Below are 24,982 nucleotides of genomic sequence, written 5' to 3' on the forward strand. Positions count from 1 at the left end.
AGACACTGGGCGAGCCAGGTCTACTGCGATGCCTCTTCTGGGCGTGCACTGTGTGTGGCGCAGGGGCATGCCAAGCTTAAAGTAAAGCACTGGGGGGGTTTTCCCCCCACATCTGTAAGCAAGCCAAATGCCCCAGACAGGTTTGAAACTATCAACAATGACACTTGTTATTAACGGTAAGCCATCAACCAACTCCAAAAGGGGTAAATACAATCCTTAAATATTCAGGTTTAGTTATAAGCCAACCAGTTTAACCATCTCTTGCTGTATTTATTTGAAAAGAATTTAGGGGTTAAACCAAGAGAATTAACATCAAGTAAGAAGTACAAGATGGTCACACAGTCCCTGAAGAAAACTTCTTTCCATAGTCACACTCCCAGAAGAAATCAAGCGGCTCTCTGCCATCTGCCGCGTTGCGAATCGCTGTTTATAATAACAAATCTGTTGTGAGAAATATGTTCGCATAAAGGCGATAACATATGCTTTCTATTAAATAATGCTAAAGACTATTTTTATACATTAGAGATTCAGTTCCTCACAAGCTGTAATGTTTAGATGAAAATAATGGAGCTGAGTGGATCAGGCCCTGTGCTAGGGATTGCAACGGCAGGCAGAGCGCTGATGCAGGGGCAGCACGGAGCTGGCACTGCAAACTCTCTACTGCACTGTCTTTTAATAGGCCATATTCTCTTGCATACAACAGGGACCCTTTTTCTCCAAAAAAGCAGCTGCTAGAAACTGGAGCATGCATTGTATGCAAGAAGATACAGTAAGAGGAATTTCAGCAGTTTGCAAGCCAAAATTAAAGTACGGTCTGCACTGATCCGCAGGGAACAGAACCATAACCAGGCGCAACTCCCCAGCTGCGGCTGCTCAGTTACTTAATGCAAGCAAAGATCTTTTTTTTTTTTTTAATTTCATTCTGCCGTTCAAAAATACAACATGTATCATCTCACTGTATGTGAGAAAACACAGTAGTCCTATATGACAAATAACGTGGAGGAGGAGTTGCTCCTCAGAGACCAGCCTTCTCTCAAGCACTAGCCCCATGGTCCTATACCCAGGCAGTGGAGGTGGGCAGTGGGCAGAGTATCCGTGTCATTGCAAAAGGGTTATTTACCGTGAAAAACTACTGCAAGCACTTGTGGACAAGGTTAGGGGAAAAACAATGCACAAATTTCTTAGAAAACAGGGAGAAGAGGAAACCTGCAGGGGTTCTCAGGCAGGACAATGGTGGAAGCTCTCCAAGAAACCCAGAGCTCTCCATTGCCAAGGAACAACTCACACTCTTCACCCATAGGCAGCAGAGTATGAGCAATAAACACCATGCTAATATTTGAATTCATCTGTCCTGAGATGAGGCCTTGTGACCTAGGGACTCCTCAACAATTATAGGTTTGGCAGCATTCTTGAACCCAACCCTATCTACAGCAGAAACCTAGATCTATCTATCCTGACAACTTGCCTGGCATCCCTAGAAGCAGGCATAACCGTCAGCAGGGCCAAGAACACTGAACAATCATCCTTCTGAAGTGCAAAATGCAGAATGACACCGTATTGTTCACCTAACAATGTGCCTTGAAGTATGCAAACACCTTCACTTTCCAGTTACTCAAGAATACTGCAGCAATAACAGGAACTACAAAACATTACTCAACACACAAAAATTGAGTGAAAACATACAGTAATTTGATTAAATACATGTTATAAGACTAGCTAAATGTAGGACAAGAGAATTCTGATCCCCCCTCCCGCCCTGACAGCATTTCAACAAAGCATAAATAGGCTTAAGTTTGCATAATTTAGTCTTGTATTATATTTTTATCTCTAGCTTGCTGCACAACACAGTATACAAAAAAAAATAGTGTAAAGAACCTTGACTCACGTTGCTTTTCCTGTAGAAAGCCAGAGGAGCAAAAAGCAGACTCTTCACCTGCTAAGGAAATAACACAAGGTGAAATGAATGTCCTTTACATGTTCCCCAAGCTTTTTACTGCTTCTGATATACTGCAATACATACATCCCAAAGGGCCATAATTTGATTTCCAAAACTCCCAGTGACTTCAGTGGGAATACCTCAGCATGTAGAAAGATACCTGGCAATGGTTTAAAGCCATTTTGGAGCCATCAACGAGAACTCCAAAAGACAGGGGGGGAGGGGGTGTTCCCCTTCGCAAAGGGGATCGCAGGAATGTATTCAGTCTGCCAATAAAGGGACTCCCTGGATTTTTAATTAACCAAACATTGTAACGCATTTAATGTCATTAGATACATTAAGATTTTACAGCACTATAGTTCAGACCTGCCCCTTCCCCAAATCACTGAAGAAGAAAAGAGGCTTCCCTCAGGCCCATATACTGCAGTTTTGGAAAGTGCCAGTATTAGCTACAATGGTTTCCTGGACTTGAGGCCAGCAACTGTTTCCATATTCCTGACCACATGCAATACCCCACTGAAGTAACTAGGGCTCCAGATGGGGGCACGTGTCCTTTCTTGTACTTTTCATTGCTGCGTCGAGGCCTTATAACTATATTTTGCATCACAGGATCTCAAACCGTTCTTACAAAAGAACATATCATCACCATCCTAAAGCACGAAGAAAGGAAGCAACTGGTTGCAAATCCGTGGCAAAATTGAGACAAGAGCCAAGGTCCTCTGAATCTCTCTGCTCCATGATCTTATAAACCATAATGCCTAACAAGGTTAATTTTCAGTTCAGCTTGCTCCCTTTCACAAACATACAAGTACATTTTAAAGTATAGTAAAGGCTTTGTTACAGTATTTTTAGGCCGCTCAGGGAGCTTTTACGCCCTGGATTGTTCACACATTAAGACATATAAGCTAATTTTAAGAACCCTTTAGGCATCTTAAATTTATACCTCTCCAGAGCATTTATCTCCGATCAGTGTTACCCAGGTGTGTGGCCACTCGCCAGAGATGTACCACCCACGTTTCAGTCCTCCAGCCTCCCAGGATGCAGTGTCCCCTCTCCCCACCTTGCTGAACTCTACTGCCCAGCGGATGGTACCGGCACCAAGCCGACTCTCCCTCCCACCCCGGGGCAGTCAGAAAAGATTTTCAGCCTAAACATGTTTTTAGCATGAACTCTAAGGGCGCCTATACACGTGCAGCAAAGCTGCCCTGGCGCACTGCAATTACAGTGCGATGGAGCAGACTCCAGCGTCACATGTATCAGCATCCCCCATGCTGAAAAAAATGGCAGGAGGGCTGCTTTAACTAAAGCTTGTTCGATGAGCTTTAGTTAAAGTGCCCCCACAACCATTTTTCAGTGTGGGGACACTGATACACATGACACTCGGGGTACTTTAGTTAGAGCTTCTCGCCCCCGCACTCCTGGAGCACATGTATAAACACCCTAAGCTTTTGCTAACAGTACTGCTGATCAACATTGGAGAAGCTTAAAGTTTAAGGTGTGACAAAGCCCTAATACAATACACAGGACAAACCTAATGTAAATACTAATGCAATATTGTCAAAGGTTCAAATAATTTTACAGAAACAATAAAGCACACAGATCCCTGGGAACTGTAAAACTCCTTACAGTTTCAAGCGTGGTTTCATTTTCAATGAACTTCAAGCTAGCATGTATCCTTTTAATATTGGAAACTGGGACTATATCAAGCCACTGAGCAAACATGGACTCCGTCTAATAGACTTTTCTCTCTCCAAGTACTGTGATCCTTCGAAAAAACAGTCACTAAATCTTTCTGGAAACTGAGTATACTGGAATTGATGCTATAAATAAAACTTTCATTCAGTATAAGCAGTCTCTGGCTTTAGAGTAATGGCTACGTCTTGCCTATCATTTTGTGAAAACAATTAGTGAGTATTTGCTATTAATAATGAGATGGAATTACTTCTGGAGCAGTTCACACACTCAGATCAGTGTAACTAAGAGCTTTGGCCTTGTCAATATACATAAATTGTACCACTTTAATTCTTAATATACGTAAATCAGTACAAGCTTCCTTGTGGGGGACCCTCTTATACCAAAATGTATGTACAGGAAATGTAATAAGCTATACAGTAGTACTATAATAACAATGTCCACAGTGGGGCAGATACCACTATAACTAATTTTAGTTTGAAACAAAACATGACAAAAATCATAGTCCTACACTATGTAGTTGTATTGGCAAAAACTATGTCAATCAAGCCATCAGACTAAAGTCCTCGACCGTTCATGGTTTTTCTATCCTCCAGAACATGCACGCTTTCTTTCAAAGGAAATTCATCCTCTAAAAAAGGGATTTTGAAGAGCCAGAGCACACACACTTTTTTTCTTTTTTTTATTTGAGTACTCTTGTCTGCAATCTGTCAGTCTAAGGATGCCAAACTACCACCCTTTTCCTTTTCCCAGCCTTTTTGAATCGAGAAAGCTAAGGAACACACAACAGCCACTAACACGTCTACTAGAAACAGCATGCCAGACACCTCTCAAAGCCTAGTGAACTCTTTCCAAGATGCTTAAGGCTCCGCCTCATGCCCATTGAAGCCAGCTGAAAAAAACCTGTTGATTTTGCTTGTTGGCAGATCAGAGACAAAGCAAGATGCTCTTATGAAACCAGTCAAATTTCCTCAGTGCTGGAATTAAGAGGGGTTGGTCATTTGATTCCTTTTTCCTCACCTGGACTTGAACCGGAGTTCTGGTGGTGAGTGTTGATACATGACCATTAGTCTAACAAGGTGGTGATAGCAATAATTCAGAACCTAACAGATCACAACCTACTATGAATCCTTCCATAGTCTCACCATATCAAACATAAATCCAACCGATTTATCCAGACAACATGCCTTCAGTTTAGTAGGGATTAAATGCTTCACCCATCTGCCTTATTGGGCCTTTAATGGCCCAGTACACCATCACCACCACCAAGCCTGCTTTTTCAAATGAGCAGAACCCAATCCAAAGTCAATCGGAGCACAGTCAAACAACAGGCATTAATACAAGACAGGAATATTTTAACAGTCAGAAGTCAGGTAAAAACAATCAAATCACAAAAATAAGCTGCAGCTTCTTGGGTCAAAAGCCATGGGAAAATTGTGGATTACATCCCAGACGCAACAAGTAGTGTTTCTTACTTATACAATCTGGTACTTCATCTTTCCGCTCCCAGGTTTTTTAGTAATTATCCTTTCAGACAAGAAGCCGTTGATACTGTGCATAAGAGCAAGTGTCCTCTATGGGCAGCGAACACTTGCAATTAATTGAAATTATGTTTAATAGAGCTGTTGGAAAATTGTTATAAGACTTTTTGGTCATCAGAATTATACAGATTGTAAAAAGCTTTGACAAAACAGTTGCGCTGGCTTTCTGTAATGTCTCCACTAGTTCTAATAACGTCCATATACCTGGATTATGGAGATCCTACGCAGATATCAGAGCTCCATTATACCAGGTACTGTACAGTCACATAAAAGAAATACTCCCTCTTCAAAAACTTCATTGCCCATGAGATACAAGACAGACACAGGGAGATGTAAAGAAAAGAACTCTGTTTTCCAAATGGGGAACTAAAGTAGAGATCAAGTGATTTGGCTGAAGATCATACAGGGAGCCTGTGGCAGAACTGGGAATTATATTCAATTGAGTATCGTTAACCACAAGGGCACCTTTTTCTTTTTCAATTAAAGCCACTGCATTGTTTATAGAAGAAGAATAAAGTACATGCTCTTCTTTAGTCAACCTATTTGAAATATTGTCTCACAGATTGTTCGGGGAGGACTAGCACCTTGTAGATTAGTCTCAGGGGTTCGGATCCATTCATTTGATCACTGTTGGATAGATCAGTAAAAAATAGCGGCTCAGCCAGTTTCCCTCTCCCTCCCTGTGATGCATATTCCCAGGTTGTTACAACCAGCATCCCTCCCTCTTAGTAAGCCTGCAATATGGAACAGGGCTGGAGACAAAGTGTGACAGTCCCTTTAATTTGCAGCAACAAAAAGCTGCTGCTCTCCATTCTTTACACTACAATGGTGAGCAAAGAGTCTGTTGGCATCTGACATTTCAGGCAAGAAAATTGTCTGAATTAACCTCTTTTCAATCTTCCCATACAATCTCTCTCACTTATCAGTTCCTCACCAGAGCATTTTGTGGGCTGCGGTGTTGCCAAAGAGCCCGGTCAGAAACATTATTTACTTTTTAGCTTACTGGGGGAAACGTTATCTGCACTACCTTGTAAGCAGAGGAGTAATTGTTGAGGTGAAGTAGCCATCAGTCACTGTCTCTGGAAAAGCCTGTAAAGCGGCCTTAAAAACAAGGCCTGAGCCATGAGCATATCATAGGCAACATCAACTGCCTGAGCGCACACACAATGCAATGAAACTACAAGATGTCCATTATGCCACAAAAACAGTGCGAGCAGAAAATGTTTCTGTAAGTTTAAAATAACACTGCAGATTTAAAAGTCTCCATTTCCAAAAAGCAAAATGGATAAACAGCTTTCTAACTCATTGTCAGGCATCGGGAATTTTTCTCTTCATTCAAATGTTATTGCAAAATTTCAGTTTTCCTTTCTCCTCCCCACCCTTTATAACTATTTCCATTTTGCCACTGAGATAATAAGAAGGGAGAGAGAGGGACAAAAGAAAGTCAAAATGGAAACAAAACTAAACTAAAAAAAAATACCAGACTCAAAATGAGATGCTCGTTCTCAAAGGCTAAATAATGTCACTAGATTTCTTCAGCTTGAAAAGCTACAATGTGTTTTCACTCCGCATTATTTTTCAACAAAAGAGCCCTTGCATATTTGTCTCTAGGAGCTTTAGGATGAAAATGTGACTTCATGAGCTTAGCGCGTATTACAACTCAAGCACCAGAAATGGCATGAGAAAAGGGAAAGGAGGATGGTAAGAAAAAATGTATTTACCTAACACCATATCAATGTAGGCACCTTCTAGTTGAAGGTATTTCCTTAGCTATAAACTGATTCTTCTTTTTAATATACTCTTCACACTTACATGGGAGCATTAACCTTGCCTCAAGCTACAGAAACATGTGCAGCTAAGGGACACACTCAAGTCTGATGACGTATCTTTTGCACATTACTTAATGTGTGGTTTAGCCCAGGCTTCAGACACATTTTTGCCTATTAGTCCTTTCTTTGCAGGTGTAAGGGGCGTGAAGAGTTACTTATCTGAAGCCTTTCACAATTTGATCCATGCTGTGAAACTGTTAAACAGTGGAGCCATCTGGTCACTTATAGCAAACTACTTCACAAAGTATCGAGACTCTACAGAGCCACACACAGCAACAACGACTGACCAGAAATAGAAACTACCTTAAAGAAATAACTTTTCATTCTCCGGACAGAGAAAAAAAAGCAGGAAATTTGTTTCTTCTAATATACCTGTGAAGCAGAGCATCATCATGAAACATCATGCCGAGATCTACAACACAGGTACTTACAATAACGTATATACAGTAGGAGATATACTGTAAGACTTGAGAGCTTTTCATCATTGTTATTTACATTAGCCGTAATTGCAACGCAGCGAAACAGACTTGATTACCGTGCTCCAACAGACTCCAGCGTCATGTGTATCAGCGTCCCCGTGCTGAAAAATGGCAGCAGAGGCGCTTTGACTAAAGCTTGTTCAACAAGCTTTAGTTAAAGTGGCCCCACTGCCATTTTTCAGCACAGGGACGCTGATACACATGACTGGCCAGGCACTTTAATTAGAGCCGCTCTCTGAGCCACTATAATAAACGCACCCTTCCCCTCCCCACCCCCGCCCCGGAGCACGTGTATAAAACGCCCTAAGAGAGCCCAAAATACCCAGCCACAAATACTAACCCCACTCCAAAAATCACCCCCAGAACATGCTGCCAGTATGTTAAAGAACCAAATACCAACCTTTTCTTCCTCCTAATCACCCCTTACTCATTTTCTGATGTAGGGACCTCCCCATCATGGAAAACTCCTTAAGATACTAGAGAGCTGTTCAGCTATTTAACCTTTACATTGCGGTACTACTCCAGGGGCAGCTGGTCTTATCCCTTGAGGCTCCTTCCAGCCCCTTTATTTCATTGTCTCCTTTCTATGCGCTCAGATGACAACAGACCTTTAAACCATTAGAGATCCATCACGTCTATTTTGCTGTGGTGACTGCGTGAGCACATGAATACAGGTTACAAAAAAGGCATCTTTTATTGGAACTACAATTCCATTTTCTCCAAAATAATTTAGTAGAAATGGAACATTTAACTTTGCGTCCATTATTTACACTTCACAGCCTCCGATCAGCAAAGATCTAAATAATTTATAAATCTAATTTTGAAGTAATTACATTTACATAAAAATAATCAACAGAACAGGCTTGCCTTCGTGGGTGTTAAAGAAAAAAGGTTGAAGGAATTTAAATTTTTATGCTGATGGAGTCAGCTTAGAAGTTCTAGAAGCTTGTATTGCTTCACAAAACAAAAGAAAGAAAGAAAGAAAGAAAGAAAGGAAGAAAGAAAGAAAGAAAGAAAGAAAAAGAACGAGTGTTAGACTTGAGAAAACGGGCCCTGAAAGAAGTAGTATGTTCCTTAAGGTCCTTGGGCAAATGCTGAAGGAGTGCTGGAAAAAAAAAAAAAGTTGTTCAAGTTCGACTCTATCCTCTCTCAGAAACAATTCCAAACAAGTTTAACTTAACTGTTACTCAGGAAATTAGAAAAATGTTCAAGATTAGCTTCAATGGTCTCCCGCAGGGGAGCAATATTAAAACACCTCTGGGCGAGGTTTCAGAGTTCAGGGTTGTACTACCTTCCACAAAAAACTCTTCAGTCCCATTTGGGCACCCAAGTAGAGGCCAATTTTTCCTAATATCTCAGCACTCATCTTACTAAGGTGCTCCACCGATTTGACCACTTCATTCTGGTTCCCAAAAGGTGGTCATGCTCTCCTGAGAAAAGAGTACTGATCACTTCCAAGATCCTTGTTTTAAACGAGTGGCCAAATTTTCAAAAGTGCCCAGCATACTCAGAGCATAGCAAGCAACCTTGTTTTCCCAGGCCTGAACTGCTGCTTTGACAGCTGCCTGAGTGATATAAATAGGAGCCTACTGAATTCGTGGTGGCCGCCCACTGATTTCACAAACAGATCACAGGACCCGGCAGCCATTTCAAGGGTGGAGTGCAGCGGGCCACCCCCCCATACCTCTGATTGGCCAAGGGGCCCTGGTAGCCCCAGCCCTCACCACTGATTAGAGAAAGGCAGGGCCACATGACAGGCAGCCCTTACAGCGAATCAGTGGTGAGGGGCAGGGGCAACAGCCAACTTGCCAGCAGCCATTCAAATGAGCAGTCCCCCTCCCCCCTTCCATCCCATGGCAGGAATCAGCATTTTATTTTTCATACTTTTTTTTGTTTTTCCCCTGTGGATTTCATGGGCAATGCCAGATTTTGCAAAATCTACAAATTCATGATTTCGGTAGGTCCCTAGATATAAATGCAAGCCTTTCCTACCACATCACCAGCAGTCTAACTTAGGGTGAAGTTAAGGGCCTTTTTACACACTGGACTTTTTGCTGCTCAAATATTGATTGGCGTTAGTACAAGCTTGAGTTTGGACCAGTCGTACCTTACGGCTAAAAACCTTCTCTGACTGTCATCGACCAGCAGAGCGGTCACTTGCCACCAGAGGGCTGGCAAGCAAGGGCTGGACTAGGAGCTACAGCTGTGAGTTGCCACTATAGGGCTGGTGAGCCTGGACAGGGCTCTATCTCTGCTCCAAGCAGGGAGGTGAGAGATAGGGCGGGGGGGGAACAGGACAGGACAGGAACATGAAGCTGGAACCTGGAGAGTTAATTGGACGGGGGTGGGTAACAAAATGGGGTTTGGAAAGAAAATGGGGGTGGAGGAATGCGGTGAAATGAAGCGAGTCAGCCACTGTAGGATAAAATAAAAAGTAGTAATGAAAAAAAGATTTTAAAAAGAAATGAAAAGTAAGTAAGTAAGTTAAAAGAAGTCTCAGGTTGTAATAAATTGGGATTTGCAACTGGGGTGTGGGGGGGTGCTGCTGATCATGCTTCCCAGAGAGGCTGGGAGGTGGAAGTGGTGAGGGAAGGTACTTCTGAGGGAGCTACTGCCCCAGCCCCTGCCCTGAGAAGGAAGCCCCAGCTCCTGGGGACCTGATCCAGCCTGGGCCCATCCATGTCCTGCAGCCTGGCTAGCTGGAGTGTGCTCTGCAGGCTGTTTGCACAGGGTTGCAGCTCTCCAGGTGGGAAGGTCACAGCCACGGGAGGGGGAGTTGGCCTGGTGTCAGATCTCTCCCTGGGCATTAGAGTTCAGGGGGGTGGAAACTTTGTCCACAGAGAACAGGAGGGTGGGGGAGGGAACATTGCATCCTGGGATACTAGAGGACTGCAACTTGGGTGGCTCATCATTTGCGAATGGCCCACACATTAATGGAATATGAGCTAGCTAACATGGATCAGAGATAAATCTGTCCTGAAGCAGCGCAATTTGAAGCTGCTTAAAGTGTACTTAAAACCAGTTTCAGGTGTTAATGTGTGGACAATCTATGGGTTAAGGGCTCCAGGAACCACCTAAAATTAATGTATAACAAGGCCCTAAATATTTCACTTAGACTATACTAAGAGCACTTAAAACAGGAGCATTTGCAAGTTAAAGCTCATTAACTTATGCTGTGTGTCCTCTGAACATCTCAAAATTATTCCACCTCAGACAAGGGTTAACTCTGGGCTGCGTTACCTAGCTTGTAACTTCAGCCTGTTCCCTGGAGATAATGAGCAATTTGCAGTCCTCCGGCACCCCAAGATGCACCACTCCCAGCCCCCCACTCAGAGCAGAAATAGAACATAGGTGTCCGGCCTCTACACACAAGCCCGCTAGTGGCAAGAAATGCTACTGTATTTACTTAGCTAGAAGATGACTCTGATTATAAGACAACATCCTAATAATTAGATTTGATATATGAAAAAACTGTAAATTTGATACAGTTCTCCCAGGTACAGAATCTAATTATTAGGGATTTGCCTTGAATTTGTCCCCCTCCCACCACTACAGCAGAGAAAAAAAACAAAAACCTGGGGGATCAGGTAGACAATTTGCTCTCTGTTTCCCCCCAGCAGCCCCTTTCTCCTCTCCTTACGGTCAGGCCTGGTTTCCCTGAGCACATGGAAATGAGAAGCAAATGTGAAAACAATGTCCTTGAAATTAAACATGGTTGTAGCACTTTACATATAGTACAGGAGACCCTCGCCATTAGCGGGGGATATGTTCTGGAGATCCCTGCGAATGGCAAAATCCACGAATACTGACAGGGCTCCCCGTCAGACCACACAGCTACCCCCTGCTCCCCCCCTACCCCCTCCTTGTTCGCAGGGCTCCCCTGAGCAAGAAGCAAGTAGTTGGGGTGGGGGGAGGAAGGGACAGCAGTGGCCTGTCTCAATATAGCAGCCCTGGAGAACCTAGGGAGAGTGACAGGGATGAGGAAGGGGGAGAAATAGAGTCACTGATCATCAGCAGTAACAGGGACAACCCATAAAACAAGAGAGATGAGGACCAGTGGCTTCCACCTTTCCTTTATCATGGTGTTGTGTGTTGCAAATTTAAATGTGAGAAGTCTATTGAAAAAGGAAGAGGTGGGACCAAATGTCAGCAACTTTAAGGTCTATCGATGCAGATGTAATGTGTCTGCAAGAGCGTGGAATACCACGAAAAGATTAATATAGATACCCGGAGAAGAGATGGGGTTTGGGGCAGTCATGGTGGGTGGGGACAAACGTGAACAAGGCAGCAGGGGTGGCAGTGTTAATTCAAAGCCCAGGGGTTAAAGTCAAGCAAGTGCAAGCGTTTGTAGAAGGAAGAATGCAGAGGGTGGTGGTGGAGACAAAAGAGATGGAGGTAGAGCTGTTTAACTTTGCACAGGAGGTTTGGAGGATGGCACAGAGATTTTGACAAATTTTAGAAGTGAATGATAAGATAAATTTTGAGACAGTGATGTATGGGGTGGTTAAGAAAGAACCGGTAAGAAGGGAAGATACGGGCATATGTGTTAATGCAGCACTTTGAAGAGTGAGGAACTTGCTGATCATGAAGGGAATGGGTTTTACTACGGAGGAATGTTTACAGCTAGCCCCGTCTGAGCTCAAATACGACATGCAAAGGGATGAGGATGAGGGAAATGAGAGTAAGAGGAAGGAGATGTGGATGAAAGATAAAAGGAAATATGTATTCACTTGAGGACTGCCTGAGATAGTGCAGTAACAGGGGGGTGGGTAGGAAGGGGGATAGTTGTGGGATGAATTAAAGTTGGTCTTATAAACTGTTAAGAGATGAGGAGTTAATATGTTATGAGGCTTTGCTGGATGATATAATGTTTGAGATTTGTAAATATGTATAAGAGGTGTTGTTTTTTTAAATAAAAGGTTGAGGGGTTTTTTTGGGGGTTTTTTTTTAGTATTAAAAAGGGTTTAACAATCCACAGATTTATTGTGATTCAAGTGCAATGTATAACTTTACCCTTATTGTGATTATGAAGTAATCAAAGCCCTGGGGACTAAACTAGTAAAGTGTGCCAAAATTAATCCTACATTTAAAGAAACCCAAATCAGAAAGGTGCTTCGACATACAAGCAGCCTCTCTGAAGTCAATGGAACCACTTGATCAAAGTTGAGTACATCTTGGATCCAAGCCAAAGTAAGTTTTTATTCTGCAAAAGTGCTAAACAAATGTTGCTGTGAGTTACTCCATATTCATCTGATTCATTTCCAGACCAACTCCCAGGTCCTGGGCTGAGTAAGCAGCACCAGAAGATGAGTTTGCCTCCGAGTCTCACAAAACCAATAAATATTCTACAGCCTAAAACTCAGCGGGCCATTCATTTGATGATGCTCAGGCCACAACAGAATCCATTTTGCTCTGCCCAGTCTACCCGGACCTGCCACTTTAGGGTAGATAAAACATATTAAACCACTAAAGCAAGCAGATAGGACGCAGAAATGCACAGGACCCAAATGCATTTTTTTTTATATCATCAAGTGTGAAAAAACTTCAGCATTACTCAGACAGGCTTTTCTTCCTGCCATGAAACATTAGCTATTGGGATGGCAACAGGTCTTCTAATATGCAGGCTTCTGTTTGCGCTAGCGAGCTGAATTCATTTTACACTTCAGTCAAACACAATTAAGGCAACTTCTATTTATTTTTCCACAACAGAATTCATTTTTTTCCTCCAGCAAAAATACTGTGAAATTTACCTTCCTCTGTCAAACGTGGCTTTTGTTTTCATATGCAGCCATAACGAATGCCGTTTATAAGAGTAAAATTATACCAACACTCAGCATAGAAATCTAAGAGTCAGGGGGCTTGGATTATTCATAGTTTTTGCCACCAACTTGCAGAATGACATTAGGCAAGCGACTATTGTGTTTCCATTTCCCCATTTGTTACATCAGGGTGGTAATACCCACCTTTCTGCAAAAAGCGTTTTATTCTCGCCGACATTATTAGTAGGCAACAGACTAGACCTTATGAGAGTCAAATGAAGGATTCAAAGACGAGTGAGGCTTAGGTCTCAGAGGGCATTTTTCAAACTATATGCCATAAAATGGTCCAGCACGCCACTTCAAGCTTTCTCTGCTCTCTGTACATAGGTGCACGTGAGCACACACACAAACCAGTATTTTAAATATAGTCTGACAGCACTTGCAGGACAGCAGTAACCCGGTCAGAAGTAAGCTGCTGTCAGCCCTGATTTACATGCAAAGGACAGCAGGGATGCAATTCACTGTTTCTCTCATAAACCTGCTGGTAAGACTAAGTCTGCTGTTTACATCAGCCATCTGATCCGTTCTGGAAGGCTGCTGACTATTAAATTATCCGTTCTGTCCCTTCCCTTCTTGCTGGCCTATGCCAAGTATTCTGTTTGCTGTTCTTCACATCATTAGGCAATGGCAGATGCTATTGCAGGAAAATTAATAGAAGCATAAACTCCGCAGTCAGCTATATACAAACACCCTCTAATTAATTATCTGACTCTAGGAAGACGTGACTAAGAGAGAAAAGAAATATCACTTGTCACGTGGAAAAAAAAAAAAAAAAAAAAAATCAAGCTGTTTGTTTATACCAATATAAATTCACTGTGGACAAAATTATAGAAATAGGAGATAGAAAGGAAGAGGAAGGAGTAAGTGTACATCAAAATCCATTGCATTAAGAGCTATACTGCTACAGAGAAACAGGGATTTTTGTTTTATTATTATTCTAAATATTTTGACCTCAAGTATTTGGAAGCTATTGCAGAACTTTAAAAAAGCACGTGAAAGATTCAGCATCATTCCAGCAAGAGAGATGATGCCATCGGAAGAAGCAGCTTGCGAAAGGAAAAGGCCTTTCCAAGAAGGGATCCAGAAAAACATGGGATTATGTGCTGTAGTACAGGGGAGAGTGGTGTACCCAAGGAATTCAGCAGCTCCAATCCAACATAGTGCAACTAGCAAGCAAAAGTAACCATCATCAAAAAGCTGCTCTCTGTGGGGTTCAGTCCCTGTGAGACTGGTGTTTAAAATCACAGCTGTCACGAATGTTAGCAGAGCAGCTGTGAACCAAGCTCGTCCTCTCCAGCAGTTAAATTACTCCCCGTTACGAGTGAGGCAGAGTGACAATTCAGTGTAAAGCAAGCCGAGTCTAGCTACAGCTTTAGCGGCGCTGCTTACCCACTACTTCCCATATCTGTCGATCCAACACTTTCCACAAACCCTAGGACTACAAATTCAGCACAGCTCTTAAGCACATTTGTATGCTGAAGCCTTTGGCTAAATAAGGATGGAATTGATTTAGCATCTCTAAACTCACAGATATATTCCCTAAAAACCAAAGTCGGTGACAGCTAATTATCCATTTGACCTGCTGAGAGAGACAACTAATGCCCTAACACCAAAAGATTTCATCTGCAGACTGGAACGGATTGCAAGACATGGAAATACATATTTATTGTACACTCAAAATGATGATCTGTTCTGAAAATCTGGCACCAGTAGCAGAGGTCTTGTGTAGGATTTATCTTACTAAAGATGTAATCCATCCCTGTGTTAACACCAGCCCAATGCCTCACTTAAGCACTACTTTTCAGGATTCAAGTAGCAAATAACCCTTACTCTGGACTTTAAGCACGGAGGAATTTCATCCCATGAGACATGGGTGGCATAAACTCTATGACGAGTTTCCTCCATCTCTGAAGTAGCTCTGAGACTACTGTATACGAGTAACACTCCTGCTATGCTTAAGATTCATCTGTAGCAGCAATCTATTTGAAAGGCTGAGAAATAACTAGAAAAGCCAATACCCAAAGGTCTCCTGTAGCCTAGAGCTCCCTACTCCCTCATTTTTTCCCCACAGTACTTAATTGGATAGGCTTTTAATTTGATGGAAAGATAAAGCAATATTGTAGTGTAGCTGACTTAATTAAAAAAAATCTTGTATCCTTTAAACAATCAAATATTTAACATTTTTCTCACAGGCACACGCTTCTGTGCCTCCATCTACAGGTAAAGAAGATGGCATTATTCCACTGGTGACCCTGCTTAATTCCTCACCACTGCATTTTGCAGAGGACTCTTTTTCCTTTTGCCTGATATCATCCTTCCCTACATCCACACCATATTACACAAGTGTCTGAATTTGGAAACGATCTGGGGTAGGGTCTGCGGCCAAGATTTTGAAAGTAATTAGTGATTTTGGATGCCCACCTCAAGGTAATTTAAGGTCCAATGGCCTGAGTCAAGGGGTGTTCAAGGCTCCCTCAAAAATTGAGGCACTATGCAGTAGGCTGCAAAAGCTGTAGTATCTTTTAAAAAAAGAAAAAGAAAAGGAAAAAAAAAGGAATTTGACATTTTTCACCCCTGTGAAAATGCAATGCACACACATGGCACTATAGGAAACACGGACTCCAAGCTTTACAGCCAAAGCCAGCCTGAATCTGAGCACTGCAGTTTCAACACCATTAGGACTGTATGAATGTTACTTTTGTGCAAGCTCACTGAACGGATTTTCACTTCTATCCAGCTCAGTGGCATCAACCTGGTGTTGATTTACAATGTGTCCACAACTACTGAAATCCCCAGGCCAGTTCCTGCTCACAGTTGTACCAAACCAATCATTTGAATGGGGAAACTCTGAACTGGGGGCAGCAAAGGAAAGAATTTGCTCTGATGCTGGTGTGAGTCAGGACCCACCTGAGTTCACGCTGCAATTGCAAATGGATTGCTGTGCTCCCTTCTGGAGGTTCATATAGAAAAAGGATTGTTTCGAACCAGAAAGAAACAGAGGTGTCTAATTAGCTTGTGCCACAGATGTGATTCAAAACTCCATCTTGCTCGGGATTTTTCGTTATGGCTTTGTTCGGTTCCTTGCAGGTGTCATCGCTGGCATGGGACCAGATGTAGCAGCTCAGGAAGCCGATTAGAAAGTGCCCCTGTCATCACTTATAACTGTGCTGTTCCATGCATAAAACAGGCTTTTTATATAAGTTGGGAGGGGGAAAGGGAGTCAAAGATATACTGGAGGGGAAGAAAATAACAGCTTTCAATCTGAATGCATGCAAACTAAAAAAAAGTTGGAGAGAAGGGTTGCACAGCATATTGCATGTATTCGGTCTTATTTCCTGCCTTACCTAAGCTCATTTTCTTGGGGAGAGCAAACTCAGATTTAAAAAGGAACAGCATGGGGAGTATCATATACAAGTCATTGGGAACTACATAACTAACTCCCAAGTAGCTCTCCAGATACAGCATCTGCAGGATTTTTCACCATCACTTCCACACCTGCTTGCCTGGATTACAACCACCTCTACTGGACCCCAGTGAAATCAGAGCCCCGCTGCCTGAGGCACTGTATATACGATCAGAAAAAAGTAGGGCTGGAAGGAACCTCGCATGGTCATCTAGTGCAACCCCCCTACTCAAGGGAGATGTAGCAGGCTGCATACCTCAGGGGCTGCAACTCAGCTGCAGGCAGTAGGAAATAGTGATTGCATGCCTGCTAGGAGGACTGGTCCAGCTGATGAGGATAACTGGCTAGCCCAAAGGAAGTTAAAAGGCTCCCAGGGAAGGGAGCAGAGACAGTGAGCCAGGGAACTTGTTCCAAAGGAAGAGGGAGGACTGCAATGCTGAGGAAGCAGCACAGAGATGGAGTTGCCCTCTCGGGGTCTGGGAAAAGACCCTAGGTTGTGAGTTAACCCTTTATTTACCAGGCCTCCTCTTGTTTGCCGATTGCTGCGTCTTGTGGGGCACGTTTGCCCAGGCAAATCAAGACTATTATACAAATTGACTATCTGCTACAGCAGGATCGTCCTTGACTAAGCCATCCCAGCCAAGTGTGTGTGCAACCTTATCTTGAAAATTTCCAGGGATGGAGATTCCACAGTTTCTCCATGTAACCTGTTCCAATGTTTCCAGTCCTCCTAATCTTCAACCTAAATTTCCCCTGTTGCAGTTTGAGGACATTCCTCCTAGTTTGGTTTCCTCCGGTCACAGAGAAAAGCCCATCTCTACCCTCTCTATAATCATCCTTCAGGTATTTGAAGATTACTATCGTATTCCCTGCTTCAGCTCCCCTCTTCTCCAGACTAAATAACCCAAGTTTTTTGTTTTGGGGGGTTTTTTTTTTTTTAAGTCCTTCCTCTTAAACCCCACTTCCCAGGATCAAGTATTTTTGTTGCTCTCTGATGGACTCTTTTCAATCTATTTACATCCTTCGTAAAGTGTGGGGCCCAAGTACGCGCCTAAGCAAATCCATATGCGATGGACAATCCTTCCCAGGAACCTGAATCTAAATAGACAGTCAACAGGCATGCATGTTGGGGCAGGGGGAAGGGGGGAAAAGATTGTGGATTTAGGATCGTCTACATTGCACAGACAAGGAATTAACAGACAGCAAATTTAAAGGACTTGCCCCCCCCCAAAATAATCACACAATATTATCTGTGGCAGAACAAACAATTGTTCAAGCACTTCAAATATAAGAGCGTCTTTCCACTGATGGTACAAGCAGGTGTAAAACAAGCAGACAAGACAAGCGTTCAGAGCAACAGTAGTGAAGTGTGCAGGGACTCCAATGCCACAGAGATGAGAACGCAAGAGAAAAAACAGGCTGCTTACGTGCTTAACTAATGAACAAAGCCTGATAACTGAACTTTAGCATTACTGAGAAGGTGGTAAGCCCTGACCTGACCATTTTTCTGGTTTAATTGCTCCAATAAATAAATAAATAAATAAATAAAAATAAAAAAATGTAAAAAATCCCATAAGGCTTTGGGAGTGAATGGTTCCAGCATGATTCATTCTATACCCTTCTTTTTTTTTTTTTTCTCCCCAGTGTGTTAGATTTGTTTTATTTTAAATTTCAAGTCTACCAACACACAGAATTACAACATTTAATATTCTTGCTTCAACATTCATGGCGGAAAGGAAAAAAAAAAAATCCCACAGCTTAAGGATGATAGGCAGATGGTGTGCAAGCATTCTTGACGTAAAGCTGACAGAATGATAGATGTCTCAATTAATAGGCACCTAGGAATGTGACATGCTAATGAAGCGCACACACACCAAGCGTGTATAGGTATTACTTAAATGTGACCTTCTAGCTAAAAATACAAATTAGTTTCATTGATTTTCCAAGAATACAGAATACAATTAAATCAATGTGAGAATTTAAGATGACAAGTTTTCAAACTTATCTTGAAGCATTGCTGAGCCATACCAAAAATATATATAGCTTTATATCTATAAAAAGAACTGCTACACTGGCCAAAGTTAAATAAGATCCGTCCAAAGGATTATTAGATAACACTGTGCACAGCAATGCAGATGTTCTGGATTTGGATGTAACGCAAGACTCAGGCCAGCTAAAGCTAACGGATATTGGAATGTCATCAGCAAACATTATGTTTCAGCTGCTTTTAATCCTGTTCGGCTACAGTTGTCCCTTCTCTGTTGATTGTCAAAAGATTTTGCGTAACAAGTTCAGTATAAGATCTAGGCTTTGTTTTGATGTCCCAGTAGGAAAACCCTGGGTGGTTAACACCACAGCAGTATTTCTCACCACTGGAGAGGTGAGGGGAAGGGAGTCTATATCTGACGAAGAAATGGCCATAAGCCTGAGAAGGGCATCACCACAAGAGAAGCAAGGAAACATATGCAACTGTGGATCTGCCGCCCACAGAGTCTGAGGATAATTCAAGATATGAAGTGGTGGCCAGTTTCTTGAAGACTGGCTATCCTCCCTCCCTGGTCTCTAAGAAGGACCCATTTGAAATCAGGCTGGCGGAACACCTAATATCCAAAAGTGGCCAGTGCTGGACACTTCATAGGAAGATATCAACCCCAAGATGTTGTGTCATTCTGTTTCTCTGTTTTTTCTAGTGAGTAGAAGAGCTACCCTGGAGGGAAAAAGGGAAGGGGTGGGGGAAGAAGAAGAAAAAATAAAGAGAAGAAATAGCAGATAACCGAGAGCAAAAGGAAGTCATATTGCTGGAGTCGGCTGTCCCTCACTTACAGCACTCAGTAAGGTTCCCTATTATAAAGGCCAGATTGCAAACAATTTGAAAGGAAATGAAAGTCAGGAAGATGTTTTTGTTTGAGAAACACTCAGCTGCAGTTACACAGTGTAATAGGTTGTGCAAGCACCAATTAGAGCTAAGTATGATTTGGCTGACCTGCTTTTGCATTAAGTGCCTAATATATAATTTGCTGTCCTGACAAGACAAAGGTTTTGCTTCTGTTTTCATGGCTATCTTCATTGGTAATGATCAGAACACGTCACCTGAGCTAAACCAGTATATACCTATAGCACCATATATATCAGGGGCATATTATGGGTGGAGGGCCACTTACTGAGTTTTGGCAAGCCATCAAGGGCTGCATGACAGGCAGCCAGGGGTATATTAATATTTTTTTTCTACATTTTTTTTTTTTTTTTTTTTTTTTTTTTTTAGGGGCCCTGCGGGCCAGATACAATGGCCTGAATGGGCCGTATCTGGCCCACAGGCCGCATTTTGCCTGCCCCTGATATATATAGTACATCAGTGGACTCTAATGGGCTACTGTATGTCTGTCTGATTTCCCTTCAGAGGCTTCGGGCCCCATCTCTACGTAGGCAAAAAACGTCACCCATAGATTCAAGTAGAGCTTTGCTCAATTAAATATAACACCCACAATCAGGGACAGATTTTCAAGAAAACTCAGTGCACTAGGTGCTGACAAAGACTATCAGGAATATTTTGCTAAACACCGTTTTGGTGGAAAAGGCTGATTTATGGGAGCCAAAATGTTTTTGTGGACGTGTGCTATTCAATTACTTCCCAACTAAACCAAAAGTGGGTTTGATGCAACCCGAGTGGTTTCCCAAACAGTTGTCTGCAAAGACATTTAGATTACCTACTCCCTTGTCAGCCCTAGCGGGTAGGTGGAGAGCCAGGAGGCAACGATCCTTAGGAGTAATGACTGAGCCTGGAGTCTCAGATCGTGGCTTCCCATGTTCAATTTGGATCCAAAAAATCATGGAATCGGAGACATAGGGCTGGAAGGGATCTCTAGAAGTCATCTAATCCAACCCCCTGCCTGGGGCAGGATCACCCCTACCCAAACTATCCTATACAAATCCATAATCTAAACTCTTCATAAAACCCACCATCAACCCTGACACAACACAAGACATAACTTGGGGACTTCTCACAGAGTACAGCACTGTGTGCTTTTGAAAACTGGCTCTTTTGTACGGATTTACAAAGGAACTGTTCTCGCCTGAAAATCTTGGAGGAAACGTAGGCACCAAGGACAGGAAAACATTCCCCAAGCCCTGCAATAAATTTGGTCCCACTAATAAAACCTTGGATGTACCAAATTTGGGAAGAATCTAAGGAACTCCATGTGTCATTAAAGGCAATGACATAGGCAGGCTGTCAGCAAAAAAGCAAGTGTCACTAAAACCCATGCCGTTTTTCAACCCCAACCTGATATAATTACTGTTCCTTTTTCATCCTGGGGTCACATGAACTCATTTACATATTGACGCTTTGCCACATCTTGCACTGGGAATTCGGTATGGTTGTATTTCAAAACCATCTAAATCGGGAACATATAAACCACTGGAATGAGACAAAGCAAGACACTGCTCGGATGGCAGGGAGATTCCCAGGAGAAGCAGCCGGTCACTTGGGTCTCTCACGCAGGTCACTGGAAAGATAATCCGCCAGTCTGTATTCATGGCATATGAAGCACAGACAAAGTGGATTTCACAGGCATTTTACAGTCAGTTATATTTTAAATGACTAATAATTACATTTTGTCAATTGCCTACCTGAGAATTTATCATCATTTCCAACATTTTAATTGAATTAGCTGGGATATTCAGAGCAAAATGTTAGCGTATTGCTGGCAAAATTGACTAATGGCTCTTAAAATTTAATTAGGGTGTATTGAATCAATAGTCATCCTTCGTGGCAGGCAGCATTACAGAAATCAAATTGCCATTTGTTTGTTTCCCTGTTTACTTTTTGTGCTGCAAAAATACTAATAATGCCAGCCTCTATTTTTAGGCTTCATCTGGTAAAAATGATTATGTTCAAGTCCCGAGGTATGCTGCAGCTTTTAGAATTTATTGCCTTCACAGCATGAGAAGCATATTGAAAAACCCAGCCCTAAAGTTGCTTTGTTGAGGAACCAAAAACAGCTGTCTTAAAGCAAGAGATCCCTACTCCTGATAGGCAGGTGCCTTGGAAAAGCCATTCTCTGGGCAAGAATTAATTAACAAGGGTGAAGAACAGGGGAACAAACTGAACTGGCTGGCATGAAAATGAGGAAAGGGGCATAAAATGCATCAGCTACTCCACAGTAACCATTTCATTTCTCTACTCTATTCTACAGGGAATTCAATCTAAACCATAGTGATTTAGCAGTTATCTTGTTCTTAGGTCAGATGCCCTGGTTTAGAGATCTGCTTATGGTAGCAGTGAAGCAGATGCACAACACAGTTATGGTGGGGCAGGTAGCCTACAGTAGGCCACCCTCTGCCTTTTAATTCAGTAGGAGTTTCCCAGATTTAGGGGCCTGCCTCCACTGCTCGGTGAGAGTTTACACTCTTAACGCCCTCCCCCTTTATACTTTTCAAAAATAAGCTTTAATAGTTTTTTTTTTCATTCTTATTTCAAAAAGTCCTAACACAGAAGATTTTTAGACGCAAGATGTTGAAAATAAATAGTTAGCATGAAGAGGTTAGAGCAAAGAAATAAATGTTTCATAGTTGGTAGGGTCGAAGGGACCTAAGCAGATCATCAAGTCCAACCCCCTGCCATGGGCAGGAAAGGATGCTGGGGTCAAATGACCCTGGCTAGGTGACTGTCTAGCCTCCTTTTGAAGACTTAATTCAAATGTTAAGCAATTGAATTAAGTGATCAAGACTCTATAGATGACTTGAGATTCATTTTTATGCTCAAAAGGAACATAGAAACTAGGAGGACTTGCACTAGGAGGACTGCAGTGACAGGCAGACTAGATGACAGTTTCTCGACCCAGTGTGGCAAAAATCTATCCAAATATGTTGTGTGTCTATACAGAGACCAAACTAGGCACTGATGAATTGCACTACCATTGGGTTCAAGAAATTAAACACGGATGCATTTGTTGCAATTTTGGAATAGCAATTTTTAATTATACTACATACCTCTGATAAACCACCTTTGCAGGTTAAGGATGAGGCATAAGAGAAGTATATGGAGGCCAAAAGCGTCCAGAGAAAGCACACTTGAGACAAGATTATTTAAAAGCAGAGTAAATCATAATTCACGCTGGGAATCTGCGTCCTTCAACCAAGGTGTGGGCTGCTTCTATCCCCAGTGAAGAAACAAAAATCAAATGCAATGAAATGCACAGTGCAATGAAATAATAAAAAAAAAAAAGCACTGACATTTCAGAAGTAATATTCCAATGTACAACTAAAAGAACAAAATTACATGGTATGAGTCAGAGAAGGGCATATTTCATGAAATTATCTAATGACAGTTCAGTCTATTATGTGCTGAAAAATAAAAAATCTAAATAAATAGCTGAGCTGCCTTTAACCCAGAATGTGTTAAATCAAGAGCTATCAACAACATATGCCAATATTCAGTAGAAACTGAGGCTACTTTTCCACATGAAGCCAGATCCACAGAAGAACTCAGGGCCTCTAATTCCTTACACTGAGCACCGTGAGCAACTTCTGTGGGCAAATACTCAAGGCAGCTCAGCGCCAAGCACCCTAAAGCCTTTTTTGAACCTGGCCCCAATTGTGGGTGCTGAGATTTTATGGGGAAAAAAAAAATCTGCACATGTCTTTATGTAAAACTAATGAAAAATTTAAAGAGTCACTGGAGTTAAAGAATCCTGGGGCCTTTCCAAAAATAAGAATCCATTTAAAATTCAGGTCTATCTGAAAACAGGAGCATAAATATGCTGAATATGTCAGGTTCAGGTCTCGGGTTATTACCAGGGATCCTGGTTCTCTCTGACTTTAAAAAATTCCCAATTTTTGGTTAAAAAAAAATAAAAAGTCACCCCAAATCCACATTTATCTGTGATTTAAATGAACCACCACATATACATATATATACACATACACACACACACACACACACATATATGTGTATGTATATGTGTGTATATACACACATACACATACACACACATATACATATACATACACACACATATACACGGATGTGGATGAAACACCACATACACACACACACACACACACACACACACACACACACAGTGTTTCATTTAAACTATGGTAAAATGTGGATTTGGGGTTACTTTTTTAAGCAGAAATTGGGTTTGTTTATTTTTGAAATCAGAGAAAACCAGGATCCCTGGATTACAGACTTACTCTACAGATTATCAAGTACTTGCTAGGAAGAGGTGCCTCACTGGCCTCAATTTCTGCCAAAGCCACAGGTGAGGAGACAGCACTGCACATTGCAAATAAGTCTCTGAAGAGCTACTTTTCAGAAAAAAGTGATACCGATTCTGACTGCCAAGCAAATATGTGCAAAGTTATTTGCTAAATCCCTGTTTCAAAGGTCACGAGCCTAGCTCTATACACATTCAGTGCAAATTGCTTTGGAAGTCACTATTCTCCAACACTGTGTTGCCTAAAAAATTATTCCTAATTGTTAAGTTGAATTAGGAATTGCCCCAGCTTGCTTCAAAATGAGACTTCCTTGAACAGGGGAGTCTTCCCAAAATTGTTTTATTTTACTTGATTTGGGGGATGGACAGTTTTACTGAACCCAACGGCCTACAAAGTCAGCACCAAGGTAAATCTTTACACACACTGGAAAGAGTTCAGATATGAAAAAAGATACCAAGAAAACAGGATTGGGACATCATAAAGCAGGCCTGCTACTCTTCCCATCAAGTATTTGAGCTTTTCTTCACCACGCCTTTAAAAATGTATGGAGCAGACTCGGAAGACCTCAACAACATTTAAGCAGTTTAATCGATGGATTAGTCCCATCTGTTCAAGTGTGCATGGACAGCTATCCTGGAAAGTTGGGCATCATGGCACTGTGGTTACAACACAGGGATGTAGGGGGCGTTGCTCATTCCTCAGCACTCTTTCTATATGATTGTGGGTAGGCTAGCCAGATTTGCTCTACCTCTGGTCCCCTACCTCCAAAATGGGTATTATTTACACATCCTTCAAACATGGCTGGAGATTTCATTCATTTGTATGTGTAAAGTACCCTGAAATAATAACTGGACAGCAGGTACCAGTTTGTTGATAGGGATGGTTTGTTCATGGCAAGTTTGAGAAGGTGGTAGCATTTGTTCAAGTGCATACTTCAAAACCAGCCTACTCTTTGATATCCTTCCAGCTGGTGCTCTGCCACCATTATGCCTTCAAGTGCTAATTGGAGACTCCTTTTGTTCTGCTCCTTCCCAAAAATGCCCTGCTCCTTCTCAACAGCAGGAA

The 24,982-nt window shown here is 42.1% G+C and overlaps 1 protein-coding gene across 4 annotated transcripts in view; it reads right to left on the minus strand.

Moving 5' to 3' along the window:
* Nucleotides 1-24,982, minus strand: part of PITPNM3 (PITPNM family member 3) — a 272,469-nt gene that overhangs the window by 132,380 nt on the left and 115,107 nt on the right. For 2 of the 4 annotated variants that reach the window (XM_025212939.1, XM_025212940.1), the window contains one exon: nt 1,886-1,936. The exons of 1 other annotated variant lie outside the window; for it this stretch is intronic. In XM_025212939.1, coding sequence (XP_025068724.1) covers nt 1,886-1,936 — 51 coding nt within the window. The remainder of the gene's footprint in view (nt 1-1,885; nt 1,937-24,982) is intronic. One more of the 4 variants, XM_014523475.2, reaches the window with a different exon arrangement.

The sequence above is a fragment of the Alligator sinensis genome, unplaced genomic scaffold (assembly GCF_000455745.1).
Source record: "Alligator sinensis unplaced genomic scaffold, ASM45574v1 scaffold714_1, whole genome shotgun sequence".
NCBI lineage: Eukaryota > Metazoa > Chordata > Crocodylia > Alligatoridae > Alligator > Alligator sinensis.